The following is an 18,898-nucleotide window of genomic DNA, read 5'->3' on the forward strand; positions in this document are numbered from 1 at the left end:
ATCTCTCTCACACCAATAAAGCATACCAAATAAGTTCTAAGGGTGTTGTACCTCAGACACTACAAACTTGGTCCTCTGTGAACAAAAACTTGGCTTCCTGTGGTCAACTATTTGTCCAAAACACAGAACAGTTCGCGTAATCGTTTACCCCTGCATTGTAAACGATTACAACAGATTTTTGTACTGCATCACTTCTTTCATTACATGGAATTAGCTCTTTGAAGTTAACCATCAAAGTTTTGTCCTTCAATACCCAACCACTGTCAAGCACTCATTACAATATCTCTCTCACACCAATAAATCATAACAAATAAGTTCTAAGTGTGGTGTACATCAGACACTACAAACTTGGTCCCCTGTATTAAAAAACTTGGCTCCCTGTGGTCAACTTTGTGTCCAAAACACAGAATCAGTTCGCTTAATCGTTTACCCCTGCATTGTAAACGATTACAACAGATTTTTGTACTGCATCACTTCTTTCATTAGATGAAATTAGCTCTTTGAAGTTAACCATCAAAGTTTTGTCCTTCAATACCCAACCACTGTCAAGCACTCATTACAACATCTCTTTCACACCAATAAATCATAACAAATAAGTTCTAAGTGTGGTGTACATCAGACACTACAAACTTAGTCCTCTGTGATAAAAAACTTGGCTCCCTATGGTCAACTTTGTGTCCAAAACAGAGAATCAGTTCGTGTAATCGTTTACAAGTATGTTGTAAACGATTACAACAGATTTTTTTTACTGCATCACTTTCTACCTTTGTGTCAAAAATCATTCTTTCATTCATCACTCAAATCAATTAAANTTTGTTCACTAACAATTCAAACAAAACATCATATACCATTTACAATAAAGATATCTTAATAAAGGCAACTTCCATGTTTAAAACATACAACAAAAAACTAACCAAATTACAAAACATTTGTTCATGCTACATAATCTGCATATTACAATATCTAAAATAAAATTTACAAATGTCAGTCATTCTTTATCNTAAGCAATCCAACATAAGGAGTCTGAAGTGCTCTACTCTTGTGACGCCTTCGTGACCCCATCCTGACATATGTCTTCATTGGAGGAGTAATACCACCCGGGGAGAACACTCTCGAGGAGATAGACGGTTCTTCACGAGGAACACTATGTACACCATCCCCTGGTCGTCTTTGTCTAGCTTTCTCAAATGCCACCTCCTCCTCCAACACAAGAACCCTCATTTTCAGTTCTGCAACTAGACTTTGTTTCTGGTGTAAAGTTTGCATAAAACTCTCTCTGCGTTTTCTCTTAAGTAGCTTCTTTGCTGATGCTTTGTCATCTTTCATTTTTTGTCTTGGTTCATCCTTAAAATCAGTTTCTTCCTTCAACGTACCAAAATCAATATCACCATCATCATTAACCTGAAATGCATCAATTCAAATCATACTACAAACAAATTTGTAATAACAAATATCACTTTAACAATATACCACATACCACACCGTGTTCCAAACCTCCTTTCACTATCTTGTCTCCCAAATCTATATTCATCCAATGCAATATTCTTGGACTTTTTTCCATAGCACCTTTTGGAGGGATCAAATTCTCACAAAACCATACCTAAAAAAAAATTATCATGTTAAGTGTTACTCAAATTAAGAATGTATGCCACAAGACCGAATTCAATTTCAACATTGTAAATGAATAAAGATAACTTACTTGCAACATGTATACACAACCATCCACATAAACGTTCGTTTTGGCATTTCCTTTCTTCAAAGCATCCGAAGCTTTGTTCAAACCACATACCAAAAATCGGTACACTAAACTTCCCCAACTATATTTAGCCAAATCATTTAAATTATCAACAATTTCAAATTATATGGGAAACACTGTCCCATTACGTTTTGGAATTAATATCTCACAAATCCCAACCAATATGTACAAGCTACAAAAAGGAGAACAAGGAATGGTTTTTACTTTCTTCATCAAACATTTGTAAACCAAATTCAAATGTGTTGTTCTATTGCCAATGTATTTCACACAACTACTTCTTCCCATCTTGGCCTTTAAATCAAGGTTTAATAGGTTCGGAGGTCCCCATATTTGGGGGTTTGTTTCAATTGGGTCCTCCAATTTTGAAAGTGATCAATTAGGTTCCTAATTTTATCAATTTGAATCAATAAAAGTCTTTCCATTAAATGCAGTTAACGCCGTGAAGTTTTTGAACATGTGGCACGCTGACGCTTCCAGGTGGCACCGTTTCAAGTGCATAGGTGGATTATAAAAGGGTGAAATCCCTTTCAATTTAGGGATTTCACCTTCAAATACACCCTTTTAATTTAGGGATTTCACCCTTTTATAATTCACCTATGCACTTGAAACGATGTCACTTGGAAGCGTCAGCGTGTCACATGTTCAAAAACTTCACAACGTTAACTGCATTTAACAGAAAGGCTTTTATTGATTCAAATTGACAAAATTAGGGACCTAATTGATCACATCAAAAATTGGAGGACCCAATTGAAACAAACCTCCAAATATAGGGACCTCCGAACCTATTAAACCTTAAATCAATATCTTTCCAATCTAAACTCAACCCCAAACCTAAACAAAAATCTTTTTCTTTCATAGGCACAACTTTATCTGCAATTATAAAACCACCACTTGAATCCACCCATTTAGGCACTAACTCAGTCAAGATGTTCCTACCAACTTTAATATTATCAGTCAAATCAAGAAACCACCGAAAAGGAGTGCCCGCAATAAGTGATCGGTGCTCCTTTCTCAATCGTTTGTTCAAACTACATATGAACTTTGTGGAAACCGAATGACGAACCGTCAACTGCATACAAATTCCAAAAACCAAAACTTCAAAACCCTAAATAAAAAAAAAACACACAAAATCCAAACTCCAAATACCAAGCACTAAACACCACAAACCAACCAAAGATTAACGCGCTTACCCGGGTCGAAGAAGTCGCCATTTCTTAACACGAACACACCAACAACCAAAAGATGCAATAACCGCAACACCCACCCCGATAACAAAGGCAAAGAGGGCAACCACAAAGACCAACGACAGTCAGATCACAAAAACGAAGCCGAAAACGATTTGGGATGACCGTAAGGGAAGAGAACGAACCTCTCAGAAAAACTCCATAACTGATGAAACAGGGAGGAAAGAGAACTTTTATGTGTAATGAATCTGGCCAAGGACAAACTCGGAAACAAATTTTTCAAACCATTTCATATTAAATGACATCACTTTTTTGATTTTTTTTAAAAAAAAAAACACCCAATGACAAGCCGACATATGACGTTGTCAATATAGTGTCAAATGAAGAGTGTTAAAACATCGGGATCCCAATAAATAAGCCATTAGTAGAGAAAAGTTTTAAATTAGGCTATACTTGATAAGACTAAATTAATAAAACAGACTAAATTTTAATACTTGGATGCGAGATGGAAAAGAAAATTAAAATTATGACAATATAGTTTGTGTTTTTCCAAAAATTGGAAGTTTCTACAGGGAAGAGAAGAAGAAAGAAGGGTCAGAAATTTGCAGTGAATATGTGGGATTGAGGAGGAATGGAATGCGAAGGGAAATTCAGAGAGAAATTGGTGAAGGTGGTGGGAGTGGGAAAACTCTGCTATCTTCTGAAATCGAAAATCGGAGAGGGTTCATACTCCTTAGTGTGGAGAGCGGAGCAGAGACAAACCGGCGATGACGTGGCGGTGAAGCAGGTCTTCCTCTCCAAACTCAACCCTCGCCTCAAGGCTTGTTTGGATTGCGAGATCAACTTCTTGTCCTCTGTTAACCACCCCAATATTATTCGTCTTTTTCACTTCTTCCAGGTTCTGTTTTCTTTCCCCTTCCATTTCACTTATTTCCCGTTTTCGTTGCTCTGGTGGTTTTTTCCCCTTTTATTTGGTAACCCTTTTTGTTAATTTTGATTTTGAAACCGAATCAGTTTAAAAGATTATGACTTTATTGGTTGGGAGGGTTGAAGCTTGTTGTTTTTGTGTGGTGGCCAGGATGATGGATGTCTGTACCTTGTCCTTGAGTTTTGTGCTGGAGGCAACCTAGCTTCTTATATTCGAAGCCATGGAAGAGTTCAACAACAAACTGCTAGAAAATTCATGCACCAGCTTGGTAACTTTTATTTGCATTTTTGGTTTGTTGTAATACTGCCTTTGATGGCATATAAATGAACTGAAGTTTAATGCAGGTTCTGGTCTCCGAGTATTGCACTCTCACGGCATCATTCACAGAGACTTGAAACCGGAGGTAGGAATATGATGTTTGTTTTCCGGACATAGAATTGGGTTCAGTACACTTTCAAAAATGGAGAAGAGCTTCACTAGTTTTTTGTTACTAATTTTGTTCAAAATGCTTCACAGTGGAATTTATGTGAAGAGGATTGTTTCAGATTAATTAATTTCATCTATGGCTAAATGTAAACATACAGAGTGCAATCAGTTATTGTGGAAGTTTTCACTGGAATAAATGAATATGAGGACACTACAGTTAAGTTAAATATTTTGATCACGTTCTTTTGCTTAGTTTTGAATTTGTAAGTTTACAACATTAACTACCAGTTTTGAATTTTTGGAACTTTTACTATTGAGCAAGCCTTTTAATTTTTGTAGAAGCGGTTCAGAATTTAAGACTACCTTGCCTCTTAAATAATTTGAAAAATGTTAAACTAGGAATATGCTTTTGTGAAACAACTTATAGACTATTTGAAGTAAAATTAGTTGTGTTTTGTTAGTTACTACTTACTCTTCAAACCATACAGTTTCTCATTCCAAGTATGGTTGATTGTGACGCATTTGTAGAGAATTTCATACAAGAGCTTTTTGCTAATAGCACTGATGTAAATACCCTACTTTAAACTGACGACAAAACTTGAAATGATTTTAGGTAAGTCTGTTAAGGGCCAAAACTCTGGAAAAACTATAAAAAGAGGAAATTACAGACCTTTTCTCATAATGGCTTGTTCTAGTTGCATGGAAAATGATTCTCTTATTGATAATCAATCTGTAGTGAGTATCATTTTGAGATCGGTAGCAAATTTTGTTTGCTTTGGTGCTATTGTTAAACCAGAACATTTTGCTATCAAGCCATGAGGGTGATGCAAAGCTAAAGATAGCCGATTTTGGTCTCTCAAGGTAATTTGTTGGTCTAGGGGAATGAATAGGGACAGGAAAAAAGTTTATTCATTTTGTTTTCCATTTATTATTTCTCACCAAATTGACAGCATTCTCATAAAATGTGGAGGACTGTGCGCCCAGGTGAATATGCGGAGACAGTTTGTGGTTCTCCGTTGTACATGGCTCCAGAAGTTCTTCAGTTCCAGAGATATGATGACAAGGTATAAACTGTTCTTACTTTCAACATTGCTATGTTTGTTTACTGAAAAATATACTTAATTAATATAGGCAGACATGTGGAGTGTTGGAGCTATTCTTTTTGAGCTTCTAAATGGATACCCACCTTTTAATGGCAAAAATAGTGTTCAGGTAGCACCATAAATATGAACTACTAATATTAAAATATCTGTCCGTGACCACTGCTGATGCAAAATGCTGATTTCAGGTGCTGAAAAACATCAGATCCTGCAACTGTCTTCCATTTTCTCAACTTATTCTTTCAGGACTGGATCCGGACTGTCTTGATATTTGTTCAAAGCTACTACACTTAAATCCAGGTTATGCACTTTTTTTTTTTTTTTTTTATTTAACATGTTTTCTTATTCTTTCAATTTCCAGTGCGCATCAGTTTATTTGTGAACCATTTTCACTCTTTTGCAGTGGAACGCCTATCTGTTGATGAATTTTATTGGCATAGTTTTCTACAAAGAAAAGTGAGGAGAACATGACAGCAATACACCACTATAGTTTTCACTATCTTTTTATAGCCGCTGTCTTCAAAGCTACCAAAATCATCAATAGAAGTTAATGTCATTGCCGTTTCATTCCCATCTTTGTTTCCCCTCTCTGGATATTGGATAAGTGTATATAAATGTATAAACTTGTACTGTTTTCTTTAATGCTTGCAACTTGTGAGCTTAGAAAAATTAAATTTTAGTTTCAATACAATGCGCCTAGAGTTGTGCTGGCCTATGTAACGCTTTTTATTGTGATATTTAATCCTTTGATGTTATATTCCTGGTATATATACGCACACATATATACATAAGACACACATATACATATAGACACACATATACACATATAGACACACATATACACACATATATATATATATATATATATACATATATATATATATATATATATATATATATATATATATAAATTTGACTTAATACATCATTTGATTCTTAGTTTGAGACGATATGTTCAAAGTGGTCGTATTTTTTTCAAAAGTTTACTATTGTCCTATATTTCATAAAAGACCGTTCAAGTTGGTCATTTTGGCTTACGGCTTTAAAAACATAATAATATAATTGTCTTCGTGGTCAAAAGTGAATGATGTGTATAGTTTTTGTAATACGTGGCATGTTTGATATATATGTTAAGGTGTAAATTAAAAAAAAAAATTAAATACATGAGAAAGGTTTAACAATAACAATATCTCTTTTTTCATTTGTTTTCCAATTCAATCACAACAAAAGAGAGAAGGAAACTTACTACACCCACCTCCATCTTCTTTGCCACTTTATCCATGGCTGCACTTTCTTAGTGTTGTCGTTAGCGTTAGAGTTGGACGTGATCATCGGTATTACTGCATCTTTTCCAAGGTACGCCATTGCCCAGGAGTTCCACCAACATTACCATTGGCCCTTTTTTTCAATGAATTTTTTCTGGTTGTCGAAATGTTGGGAGAAAGTTAGGGTTTCTGACTTTTTGTGAATTACAAATTGGTAATTAGGATTTCTGATTTTAGACATGATTTTGTGAATTGCGAGTTGAGATTCTGATTTTGAAAATTTCAATTGAAATTTCTGATTTTACACATGATTTTGCATTACTAACCCTTTTCTTTTACCCAATAACTTCATCTTTTAACATTTAACATTTCAACATGCATTGCCAAGTCAATTCACTTTACATTGTCATACAATCAATAAGTGCAAAGGTCATTAACATTTAACCACAAACGCAATTGTACCGTCATGTTTTTAACAACATAAGTCAAAAGAACCAACTTAAACTATTTTTAACAAAATGAGTCATTAGTCCCAAACTAAGAACCAAATGATGTATTAACTCTATAAACTTTTATAACCCGAACGGCATCCAACTCCAGCTACCATCTAATGGGCACACGATGAGATTTCGTTTACTAAACGGGCTAACCATCGATATGAAACGTAAAAGGAAAATTCCAAACAATGTAGCAATATCGAAGTTATTAATACACAACTATTACAAAAGTTTAGTGTGATGAATTGTTGATTTCAAATTACAATATTATTACCTGATACGAATTTTTTACTCAGGTAAAATAAAGTCTAAACGAAAGGCTAATATGTCGCTGGATACCAATGATGGTACAGTATGCCTAAAATTTCCACTATACACTGGACAAAGCTACAATCTCTTTCGACGATTTCTGCAATCTGGGTGTCACACTATCAGCCATGTTTCTCGTTTGACATGTAAGCGAACATAATGGTGTGGAACGATGAAAAAGAGGGTTATCTCACACTCCTAATGCGATACCTCTATCCCATTTGACGATACAGTAAACATAAACAAACCCCATCTACTTTTAATATACACCTTCTCTGTGTTCTGTACAGCCGCTTGAGGATCACAAGTCTGAAGAATAATGATCAGTCACAACATAAAGCATGAAATTCATTACACGCTTGTGCCTGTCAAATATTGCACTAAGCAATGCAATGCAACATTAGTGATACAACTCAGCGGTCTTCCCTTCGAACAGCATTTGGATCCGACATCATATCCATCATCATTTTCTCAGGTGAATCCTCCCAATTTGCAAAGGTCTTCAAGTCAACCTACAAAATATAATTGACAAAAATGTTATTGCTGTTTGATTTATCAAAGTTAATATCTGTATCAAAGTTAATATCTGTAACAACTAATCTGACAACGAGATAAGGAAAGATACTTTTCTTCTTTGCTCGGTGAAAAGTTCTTCTCTCTTTTTGTAAGAGTTCTGCACTGCCTTCGCTTCTTTCCCTCCAAATCCCCAAACTTCAATTTCTGAAATTATACCCTCAACGGGTAGGAAACCCTGAAACATAAGCCAAAAACAGCTCATACAAGGAATCGTCGAGTCAAGTTCAGTTTTTTTATTGGTTAATAACCATGATTCTTTTAACCAAAACTCTCAAATGTTTCTGAATTTTCAACATCAGCCAAATATAATAGAATGCATGGGTATATAATGACAGGAAAGTTACAGCATACCAGCATGGAAGAGTTCACAAGATAATTAATTGTTTTAAGATGACTTTAAAAATGTTTTATGTATGCATTAATTGATACCGGGTTACATGTTTTATAATAGCACTGCCAGTATATCCATTTGGCAATAGAATTATACCTGATTTGGAAGGAGGGATCCGCTCCGGTAAGTTTTGTCCACAGAATGATGGCGAACAGTCACTTTTGCAAAATCTTCATCTACAAATATTCTCTCATTTCCCGGAGTTCCTCCAAATGCAAGACCAACTGGCTTTGGGTGCGGTTGGTAAACTTTACCAGTAGGACGCAAGTGGCTATAAACAAAATTCTTTTCCTTACCTGTCAGTGGTAACATACATAATTGGTTTCAAAAAAATTTGGTTAAGTCCCCGCCAAAAGAGAGGAAACAGGAAAAGGAACATTGTCACGCCTAATACCTACCAATAGGTGGAAACACGTGAAACACTGGACCAATAGAATATAACCATCCAGAGTTTCCATAGAAGATATCTTTACTTTCAAAAGCTTGATGTGTTAGAGCACTTATAACCCATTTCCTATCAACAGAATTTCCTTCACGAGGTTCTCCTGAACTTGCAGATATCAAAATTAACAAAGGACCTTTGTAACCTTCAACATGGGACCAAAATCTGCCAAGGCCTCTTCCATGAGTGGATGACCTATAACAGAATACAGTTTGATGTCAATAGACATTTCTGTTTCCAACAGGTAAGTCTGCCAACGAATTTTACGAATGTTGGAGTGCGATCAGCAAGCCTAGGCTATATCAATAGACAAAAAAACTAGGAAAGCATCATAATAGAAACTTTTTCCCTCATTTTGACTACAAAAGAAAAAAATAACAAGTGTCCAGAACTATTAAAGCACAATAGGATTGAGGGTCAGTTATGCAAACCTATAAACAAGGTTATCACCAATTCCACTTCCATTGCTTATAAATGCGCCAGAAATTTCTTCACTTACTCTACTTTTGCTGGTGATAGAAATTGCCCATGCCCTTCCATGGGTCAAAAGATGATGGTGTGCAGCTATTGATGAAATATCTCCAGGAGAGGAGGAATTGGAGGGTGCCAGTTCAACCTGCTATTCAGTCAAAGAATAGTTGATCTTACAACATCTAGGAACCATATGCAGCATATTTTTCTTGAACTACATAACAAACGAGAGTGCTTTCTCAACTTGTTTCAGTTTATAATATGATAAGAAATAAAAACAGACTGGCAGTGACAAAGGAATCTATATAATAATAACAACGAAAATGCGAAATAATTTGATAATTACATTATTTTTCTCTGCACATGACAAAGGAATAATATCTGTACCAATGATTACAAACCTAAGAATTTTCAGCATTCAGACAGTAGAACAATGTCGTATAATTCTTTAGGACATTGTACTAATAATTAATCAGATGAAAAGAGAACTGAACTTACCAAACACAAAGGAAAAATCAATTAGAAATGAACATAATTACTTCAACTGGTATGCGGAACTTTTGTCATATACCGCAGTGAAGGTATAGGAAAAATGCTTAATTTTGTTAAATTATTCAATGGCAACATAGCTGAGTTTATCTTTTTCTCAAGAAGAAAACAGAAAAAAAAATTACTCGATATTCCAATACATCGATAAAAGAAAGTTGAAATAGTCCCTGAAAGTAGGAAAGTGTGTAACAAGCCTCTGTTTGGTTCAAAATAACAAATTTCACCTGAGTTTTTAATTGCACTTACTTGAATTTTTGAAAAGTCCAAACACGGGCACGGAAAGGAAAAATTGAGTGTAACGTGTAGACACAGCAGAATTTTAGTACAAATAAACGAGAAGCCAATGTAATCATGTCTCATGGAGTAAAGAAATCAACACAACTCAACCCAACGTAGTAATTATAAGACAAAAAATCACAATGATCACTGAAGCCATTGAACAAACACAAAAATTACCCCATCATTTGCTGCTATTTGCAGTCTAGCATTAAAATACAGTCTCAAGCAATCGGGGAGGCAGGGCACGGTACTCATAACCCACGTTGCGAACTTCCCTGCAGGAAGCTGAACCTCCAAGCTCAAGATATCACAATCCCACACATCGAAAGCACCCTCAACTTGACCACACGATGTGATCACCGACAACACCAAATGATTTAGATCCGGTAGGCTTAGATTCCCTGCCCCCTTTAAGTTTCTGGAACCCCACGACAGAGCCCAACACAGGGCAAGAAGTAAAAACACGTCCCTAGGAAAAAGGTGGCCGTTAATCTTACAATCAGTATCCCCTGATTCAAACTCCAAATGAATAGGTACATTCGCACTTTCTGAGATAGCCACGAATACTCTCAAGAGCATGTTTAGCGAAACCGACGAGGACACCCTCGAACAGCACTTGTTGTAACTCTTAACAAATGCAACCCAGTTTATTCCCCCTTTATCGGGCACGAAAAATTGATCCACTAGGGTTGAGCCTAGGTGATCCAACATCACCGTTAACGAATCTGGCACGTTGCTTCCGGAACAACTTCGACCTTCTCCAGCCCAATTAAAGCGTTGCTGAACACGACGAGCTTGCACGTCATCAATTAGAAAGGAACAAAAAAAAGATCGAGAACGAGAAGGTTGTTATGCATTTTGAATAGTACCTGTAGATTTTCCAAAGAAACGGCGTTTGTTTGGGGATTGGCCAGCTTGGAGAAAGCTTTCTCAAGCATTGGAAGAGCTCCGGTAGAGGCTGCCACGGATTCCGCCTCGTTCTGTTCCTCCGAAACCCTCGGCTCCGATGAAGTGGACGCTCCCATCGCTGGCGTCGCGTCGCGTCGCAGAGATCGGATTGAGTTTCTATAATGTTCTGGTTGTTTCTCTTCAGAGTAATTGGAAAGATTAATCCCTATATTTAAATAGCATGTGGTCACTATTAGTGTTAATAATTTTAATTTAGTTCAATTATTAATTTAATCCTTACACTTGTCTTTTACACTTCAGTTTTCAGTTTTGACTTAAATTTTATATAAATTTACCTCTCCCTCTGTTGTTCTTGTTAAGAACTCGTGGATTTGTATGACTTTATTTGCAGATTTTATTTTTTTAAGTGCTGATGTGTCCCAAACCTTATAACATGAAACTTAAAGTTATATGGTTTATAATATATTATTTTATTACATAATATTAAGTACAAGAAAATCAATAGTTTTCCAATATATATATATATATATATAACGTTTCTTTTCTGTCCCGGGTTTTCTTAAGTTGATTCCATCAGACACTACATGTTACATACAATTTAATTAAAATCTTATTAACAATTCTGTTAGTCCTCTTAAAATATATATTTGATGAATCTAGATCAAGTAATGGTAATAATATAATTATCAGTGATGAAAAAATATAATGGTAATCAAGAATGTAATAATTACTGTTGTAAAAGAAACTTCCATAAATTTAATAACCCATTTGAAAAAAATATTCGATAATATCATAAAAAAGTTCAATACTTTTTATGTAATTTATATATAATATTAAACAGGATAATGATATTTAAATAATATTTTTTTGATAATATATAATTGTGGAGTAATTTTTGACCAATCACATATTGACACGTAATCAATGTTCAAATATTGTCTAAATATCGTTATCCAAACTATAAAGTGCGAGGAAGTGGACTAAATTATTAATAAAGTGGACTAAATTATTAATAAAAACCTTTTAATCCCATGCAGCAAACTGCATCTTAAAATTGGTACTCTCAAGCATCATAAAATTAAGAGAAGGACGGCGTTCCTTGTACGCAACGGAAAGGCGTGGTTTTAAATTATGCCGCCGGCGAAGAAGGGAAAAGCAAAGGCGGAGCCTAGGGTAACGCCGCCGCCGGAGAAACCTAACGACTTTCCGTCTTGTATTCGCTGCGTGCCTCCTTCCTCTGTCGCCGTAACCATCCACGCCAAACCTGGTTCCAAATCTGCATCCGTAACGGGTCTTTCTCAATCTCAATCTCAATCTATCTCGTTTCTTTGATTTTAGTTAGTAATGCGATTTTCTTTTCAATAATTAGATATTAGCGATGAAGCAGTGGGAGTGCAAATTGACGCACCTGCCAGGGATGGCGAAGCAAATGCAGCTCTTCTCGATTTCTTCAGCTCTGTATGTTCCGATTTCTGATTGTGACATTTTCATTTGTATGGTATTATTCTATCCATGCGGTGGGCGATCAAAAGGTGTAAATGCATATATTTGGGGTCTATAGTTCCAAACAAAATTTAGTCTACATTTGAAACATTTTCTAATAATTTTTATGTATATTATTATTTTTTAATTTTTTTAATCTCTTCATATGCCATTTTAATTCTTTATTAAAATGAAGAAAAAAAAAACATATTTTTAAGTATTAAGAGTAAAATATTAATTTACAGGTTTTAGGTGTGAAACGAAGACAAGTCTCTATAGGCACAGGTTCTAAGTCGAGAGATAAAACGGTGATCGTGGAAGATGTAACTCAGCAATACGTTTTTGATGCTTTGGATAAAGTCTCGAAGCAGTAGTCATGTTTTATTGATAAGGAGGCATCTTGCTGTTATTATTATTATCTGTTAGAAGACTAATATAGTGATAGTGTTGCAGTGAAGAGCCTTGTATTTGTTTTATTTTGGTTTTTTTCTTCATAGTGTATACTTTGACAACTTGATGGAGTGCATGTTTGGATTCAATTCAATTCTTCTATTGATTCCAATTCCATAAATGTCTGTTAGCTTCATATGTGTTTGAGTATTAGAAATGACTTGTTATAAGTTGTATCATTGTTTTACAGGAAATAGGAGGGAAGGTATTAAAAACATTTACGGAGTATAGATGTTTAGTGGGTTGATTGAATGACTTTTTTATGAGTTTTATATTTCATTTCAAATTCAATAACTTTAATTATTTTTTAAAAGCTATACATTAATTTATCTCTTACTAAATGTTTCTTAAACTTAACTCATAAAAACTGTTCTACAGTGGATGGAAGTAACATGGAACGAATTAACTTCCATTTTTTTATACTTGAAATAGTAGAAAGGAAGGTGTTTTTTTTTTTTGATCTGTAAATCAATTTTATCCTTTCCAAGTAAGATATTGATTTCATTGCTAGACATGAAGTCACTTTTTAAAACTTAATTAATTTTTAATAACATTTTAATAAATAACAATTTTAAATCTTATTAACATTATAAAGGATTTTTAGTTCATGTTAAAATGTCTTCATATAGTTCATTTATCATCTATTACCTTCTTTTTCGTTAGTTTGAAACAATTGTATAGAAAACTGTTTACTCTTTTTTTTCTTTCTTTCCATTCTTTTATTATATATATTCATCCTATTTCTACCATTATTTTTTTTTCCCTCTCTATACCACAACCAATCTAAAGCAGGGACAAATGTAATTAAGTCTAGAAATACCTATGCTAAAGTATAACCAAATTCTTTCCTATTTATTCTATTTTTTCCTCTCGCTATTCATTTCAATTCAATCCCATCAGACTTGTTTTTATTTTTTATAATAATTATTGAACGAGTGATACTTTTCGCTTGGTTTATTATAATTAATTTTAATGAAATCAATTTTGAATGTTTATATTTTCATAAAAAACAAGAAAATTAATTTTCAACGTAAAATAAAGAAGACTATTTTCTAAAAAATAAAAATTTGTTGCGAAGCGTTGTTGTCTTCTCGAAATGCCCATGTAGCGATAACATGTTTGACTGAAAACGTATAGAATAGATCATGGGCACGACGACTATAGATGGGGAATTTATATACAGTCTGAAAAAAATAAGGAAGAAATATTTGTGGAGAAATAATTAGTATTACTATATGTGAATAACAATAGGAGAAGAGAATGATGATGGAGAAGAGCAGAGGAGTATTTGTTGGTGAGAGAAGGATAAAGCACAAATAGGGGTGGTATTTGAAACTAGTGTCTTGCAAATTAATTTTGGCTGTTTTTAGTTAGAGAGAGAAAGGGAAGAGATATGTGATTTATTGACACAATTTCATCCTATGCATTTGGGTTTCATTCTCGTTTCCCCCTCTATTTCTTTGCATTTGGGTTTCATTCTCTCTCTGATGTCCTTTTCTCTCTCTAAATTCTATGGAATTCCTCCGGAGAGGCTAAGCTTAGATGATCCTGTTCTAAGGTACATTGTATTAATTCCTTTCTTCACCAAAAAAAAAATGTATTCATTTCTTTATCTGATTGATTACCTTCAACTAACTCATATCTATAATATTTGGGTTTTTCAACTTTTTACCATGACATTCAAAAAACTTGTCATTAATTATTTTGATTCCAACTATTTGAAGCAGTATAGATGAGTTTGGCAGGAACAGAAAGCTCAGAGGAGGGGGCAGGCCTTCTAGAGCCTCCTGATCCCAATATTGTTGAAATCGATCCTACTAATCGCTACACTAGGGTATGAAATGGAATTATATGATTTTTTTTCTTACTTCCTCCCAAGAAAAAATTAGCAATGGATTAATTTCAATTTAGCAATTGTTTTTTTGTATTCATAACAGTATAAAGAGGTTATCGGCCAAGGAGCTTTCAAGACTGTGTATCCTTTGTTTTAAGATGTTATCAATGTGTTTTTTTTATTATAGTTCGGTTCTTATAGTAGCACTTAACTAGTAATCTAATTCCTTCGCTTTAAGGCTTAATTTTTTTGTCTCTACAATTGAAAGACATTGAATGCCCTGCTCAATCTAGAACATAATGCATGAAATTTTCCATTAGGATCGGTCTAAGAGGGCATGATTGGGTAGTTCACATAAGGTTCTAAATTCAAACCTTAGCACCATTGTACACACATAAAAACAGTGCATAACATTCTTTGGGTCTAATTTTTTTGTTAAGAATTTTATTTTTTTAGTGAAATTTATTTCAAGATATGCAAATTTTTCCTTTATTTATGATTAATTAGTTACAAGGCATTTGATGAAATTAATGGACTTGAAGTTGCATGGAGCCAAATTCATATTGATGAGGTATTACAGTCACCTGGTGGCCCAGATAGGCTGTACTCAGAAGTGCATCTCTTGAAGTCAGTTAAGCACGATAACATCTTGACTTTCCATAATTCTTGGATTGATGATAAGCACAGGACTATGAACTTGATTACTGAGTTATTCACCTCAGGGAACCTCAGACAGTGTGTTCACTACCCTTTATAAATGCTTTTCATTCGATTCTTTTCCTTTTTGAATGACATCAACCTTTTGGTTAGTGGATTTGATGTATGATTTAGGTACAGCAAGAAACACAGGAAGGTTGACATGAAGGCTGTTAAAGGATGGGCAAGGCAAATTTTAAACGGTTTAAATTATCTTCACAGTCACAACCCACCTATTATGCATAGGGACCTGAAGTGCGATAATATATTCATCAATGGTCACCGAGGAGAAGTTAAAATTGGAGATCTAGGGTTGGCAACTCTAATAAAACAAACTAATGCCAGGAGTGTAATTGGTATGTTCTTCTGTTTTGTTGCATTTTCCATCCTTTCTATGATTATAAATAATCAAGAATTTATTTGATTTCTACTCCAATTATATTTACAAATATGTAATCCTAGTAGGAACCCCGGAGTTCATGGCACCTGAACTGTATGATGAACATTATAATGAATTAGTGGACATATATTCTTTTGGGATGTGCATGCTTGAGTTGGTTACGTCTGAATATCCTTACAGTGAATGTAGAAACTCAGCTCAGATATACAAGAAAGTTTCATCTGTGCGTATTCTTATTGACAATGTACTTTTTCTTTAAGCAATTACAGGGATCCATGGTCATATAATATTTGATATTGCAGGGTATTAAGCCTGTTGCTCTTTCCAAACTCAAAAATCAAGAAGTAAAAGCATTTATTGAGAAATGTCTTGTCCCAGCGTCTCAAAGACTGACAGCAAAGGAGCTTTTGATGGACAATTTTCTGCAAGTGACTGGTTCATTGAAGAATCGTCGTCTACCATTACCTGATATCGTTCTCCCTAAATATGGAGCCTATGAAAATCGTTGTCTTATGTCAGAAGGTCCTGCTAGCACGCGTATTAGATCCATTTCAATGGATCTAGGTGATGCCACCGAGCAATCACTCACCACTTTACTTTATAATTCTGTTGATTCTCCTGATGATGTTTTGCCTTCTCCATGTGTTGAGATAAGAAGGTTAAAGGAAGGTGACATTTTTTTTCTAAAAGGTGAACAGAATGATCAAAAGTCTGTGTCATTAGTTCTCCGCATAGCTGATCAAAGTGGTTAGTTTAACTTACAGTTCTCTTAATAAGCATGTTTGGGATTTATTGGTTGAAAGTTAAGTTATCTGGAAAAAAAAAATGCAGGGCGGGCAAGAAATATCCATTTCATATTCTACATCAACAGTGATACTGCCATTTCAGTTTCAAGTGAAATGGTTGAGCAACTTGAACTGGCTGAGCACAATGTTAAATTCATAGCAGAGTTGATCGATCTATTATTGACCACGTTGCTTCCTGATTGGAAACCTTGTGTACCAATTGATCATTTAGTTGCTTGTAATAGTAAATCATCTCATCCAAGTCAACAAACACGAAGCTCAAGAGATTCCATCCAAATTGTGTCTGGAGGTGGTCCAGGTCTCCCAATCTCACGTAGAAGATCAACAGAGAAGGAGAACAAAGATAATGTCATTTCTGACAAGGTTTTATCAAATACAAGCATTAGTCTTCAAGGAGATGCAAAGATAGACGACTCTTGTTCTGAGACGTCACAAACTGGTGCAACAATTGACTTCAACGAAAAGCATTTTTCTACAGTTTCATTCATGTCTGCTAAATCAGGATTTACAGACTTTGACTTGCACAGGGTTAGTAGTCAAACCTCACTTGTATCTGAATTCGAGGCTTCGTCTGAATATAGGAATTTTCCACGTGTGGAAAGCTATGGTACCATGAAATTCTTTAATTACCCCATGAATGCTCCCCCCTCCTTCAATGAAGCTGAAGATGAGTTGAGAATAGAGTTAGAGATGATTGAACAACAATATCAAGAAGCAATTAGAGATTTATCAAAAAGAAGATATCAGGCCATCACTGAGGCTAGGAGGAGGGTATCACAGAAATTTCCAAACTTTAAATAATTACTTTCACTTTTCTAACATGTAGTAATTACTATTAGTGTGTTCTCCTTTATCAATATCCTTGTAAGTAACCATTGTAAGTAATGGGATATGATGAAAAAGGGTTCTCTTATTAGTCATTGTAGCATGGAATTTTCATTGAAAATATCTATTAAAAACGAATTTTACTAACAATGTTACAAACATTCTCTAAAACTTCTCCATCCAACGGGCACACCAAATAATCTTTGGTTAAAATATGCTAAATTATAATGCAACACATTTATGATTCATGTTTGATAATTATAAATTACAGTTGGTTTAATTATTATAATTTTTTTAAACAGAAAATGTTATTTTAACCATTCCAGTGCATAAAATAAAATGAATTTCACCTTTTATTGCAACCTTACTAAATTTGGAATAATAATTTTGATTGAACAGATATAAACACTACTAAAAATATTAACAAGTTAAAAGTAATACATTGTGGGAAGATTATTTAGTTTTTTTAAAATATTTTTATATCATTACTATTATTATATTATAAGTACAAACCTATTTTTACACTGAAAACACCATAACTACGAAATGATATTTGCCAACTAACTAATAATAACTTGTTCCTACTTCAAAGAAATACCTAAATAATTTCCATTGGAATTATTGTAGTTAATATTCACCACTTAAGGAGTCTTTTTCCAATACCCCAATCGAATTAAAAAAATATTTTAGAAAAGTGAGAGTTGAACAAGGTTACGTAGCAAAGTAATAAATAAGTAAAGGGTATACACATCATTATTCATTTTCTTTAAACGACAAAACGTGGGAAAAGCATGCTCATAGGGTTTAGATTCAATGAGTACCAATTGCCATCAATTTTTGAAATACAGCTGCAGTTATGGGCTCAAATCCAATTCCTAACTTTTAATTCGATAAAATTTTTCTTAATATATAAAATAAATAAAAAATTAACTTTTGGTTAGTATTTGTACATAAAGAGTAAATTAGAGAAGAGGGGTGAGCTTAGTTTAAAAGTAGGTGTAGCTTGATATCATTATTTTGATTACTATTTCAATGTTTTGGGACTGAGAATTGACCCTAAATAAGAAAGCTATGCAGTGTCTATAATGGTGATGGAGAAGGGACGATGCTTTTGGAAATGAAAATTGAAAAGTGAGCAATACAACCATTCAGATGTGACTTCATCCAAAAGATAACAAAAGTTAGATAAAAAAAAGAGAGAAGAAAAGGTTTTCTATTTGAAATGTGATTTAATTTCAAGATATATAATTGCGTCATTGTGAAAACAATATTATGAAAATAATGCTTCATGGATTATTCAATAATTATGTTTATTTGGTGAAG

At 34.2% G+C, this 18,898-nt stretch overlaps 4 protein-coding genes across 11 annotated transcripts; 3 read left to right on the plus strand and 1 right to left on the minus strand.

Annotated features, from left to right (window-relative positions):
• Positions 1-3,395: 3,395 nt before the first annotated feature.
• Positions 3,396-6,149, plus strand: LOC106779707 (serine/threonine-protein kinase ATG1t). 4 transcript variants are annotated; one of them, XM_014667882.2, is made up of 8 exons: positions 3,397-3,838; positions 4,019-4,136; positions 4,213-4,271; positions 5,091-5,155; positions 5,265-5,358; positions 5,426-5,506; positions 5,583-5,694; positions 5,798-6,149. In XM_014667882.2, the coding sequence occupies exons 1-8, from the start codon at positions 3,572-3,574 to the stop codon at positions 5,863-5,865; spliced, it is 864 nt and encodes a 287-aa protein (XP_014523368.1). In that variant the 5' UTR covers positions 3,397-3,571; the 3' UTR covers positions 5,866-6,149. The 4 variants fall into 4 exon arrangements, with proteins under 4 accessions (XP_014523369.1, XP_014523368.1, XP_022632402.1 ...); XM_014667883.2 differs by lacking the exon at positions 5,091-5,155 and having other exon boundaries at positions 3,396-3,838; positions 5,245-5,358; XM_014667884.2 differs by lacking the exon at positions 5,426-5,506 and having other exon boundaries at positions 3,398-3,838.
• A 1,193-nt stretch (positions 6,150-7,342) lies between these two features.
• Positions 7,343-11,283, minus strand: LOC106779747. 3 transcript variants are annotated; one of them, XM_014667932.2, is made up of 7 exons: positions 11,043-11,283; positions 10,351-10,953; positions 9,306-9,490; positions 8,831-9,069; positions 8,529-8,728; positions 8,091-8,216; positions 7,343-7,977 (listed from the first exon to the last, which is right to left on the minus strand). In XM_014667932.2, the coding sequence occupies exons 1-7, from the start codon at positions 11,196-11,198 to the stop codon at positions 7,879-7,881; spliced, it is 1,608 nt and encodes a 535-aa protein (XP_014523418.1). In that variant the 5' UTR covers positions 11,199-11,283; the 3' UTR covers positions 7,343-7,878. The 3 variants fall into 3 exon arrangements, with proteins under 3 accessions (XP_014523418.1, XP_022632393.1, XP_022632394.1); XM_022776672.1 differs by having other exon boundaries at positions 9,306-9,493; XM_022776673.1 differs by having other exon boundaries at positions 9,306-9,493; positions 10,351-10,967; positions 11,043-11,177.
• An 845-nt stretch (positions 11,284-12,128) lies between these two features.
• LOC106779735 (UPF0235 protein C15orf40 homolog) lies at positions 12,129-13,135 on the plus strand. The gene is made up of 3 exons (XM_014667916.2): positions 12,129-12,373; positions 12,452-12,540; positions 12,810-13,135. The coding sequence occupies exons 1-3, from the start codon at positions 12,214-12,216 to the stop codon at positions 12,936-12,938; spliced, it is 378 nt and encodes a 125-aa protein (XP_014523402.1). The 5' UTR covers positions 12,129-12,213; the 3' UTR covers positions 12,939-13,135.
• Positions 13,136-14,063: 928 nt separating this feature from the next.
• Positions 14,064-17,716, plus strand: LOC106779724 (probable serine/threonine-protein kinase WNK7). 3 transcript variants are annotated; one of them, XM_022776683.1, is made up of 8 exons: positions 14,064-14,572; positions 14,742-14,848; positions 14,926-14,989; positions 15,391-15,583; positions 15,680-15,900; positions 16,010-16,167; positions 16,247-16,691; positions 16,776-17,716. In XM_022776683.1, exons 2-8 carry the CDS (start codon positions 14,747-14,749, stop codon positions 17,549-17,551), a joined length of 1,959 nt encoding a protein of 652 aa, XP_022632404.1. In that variant the 5' UTR covers positions 14,064-14,572; positions 14,742-14,746; the 3' UTR covers positions 17,552-17,716. The 3 variants fall into 3 exon arrangements, with proteins under 3 accessions (XP_022632404.1, XP_014523389.1, XP_014523388.1); XM_014667903.2 differs by having other exon boundaries at positions 14,065-14,572; positions 14,739-14,848; positions 14,952-14,989; positions 15,356-15,583; XM_014667902.2 differs by having other exon boundaries at positions 14,065-14,572; positions 14,952-14,989; positions 15,356-15,583.
• The last annotated feature ends 1,182 nt before the right edge of the window (positions 17,717-18,898 follow it).

This window comes from Vigna radiata, unplaced genomic scaffold, assembly GCF_000741045.1.
Source record: "Vigna radiata var. radiata cultivar VC1973A unplaced genomic scaffold, Vradiata_ver6 scaffold_160, whole genome shotgun sequence".
Taxonomy (NCBI): Eukaryota; Viridiplantae; Streptophyta; class Magnoliopsida; order Fabales; family Fabaceae; genus Vigna; species Vigna radiata.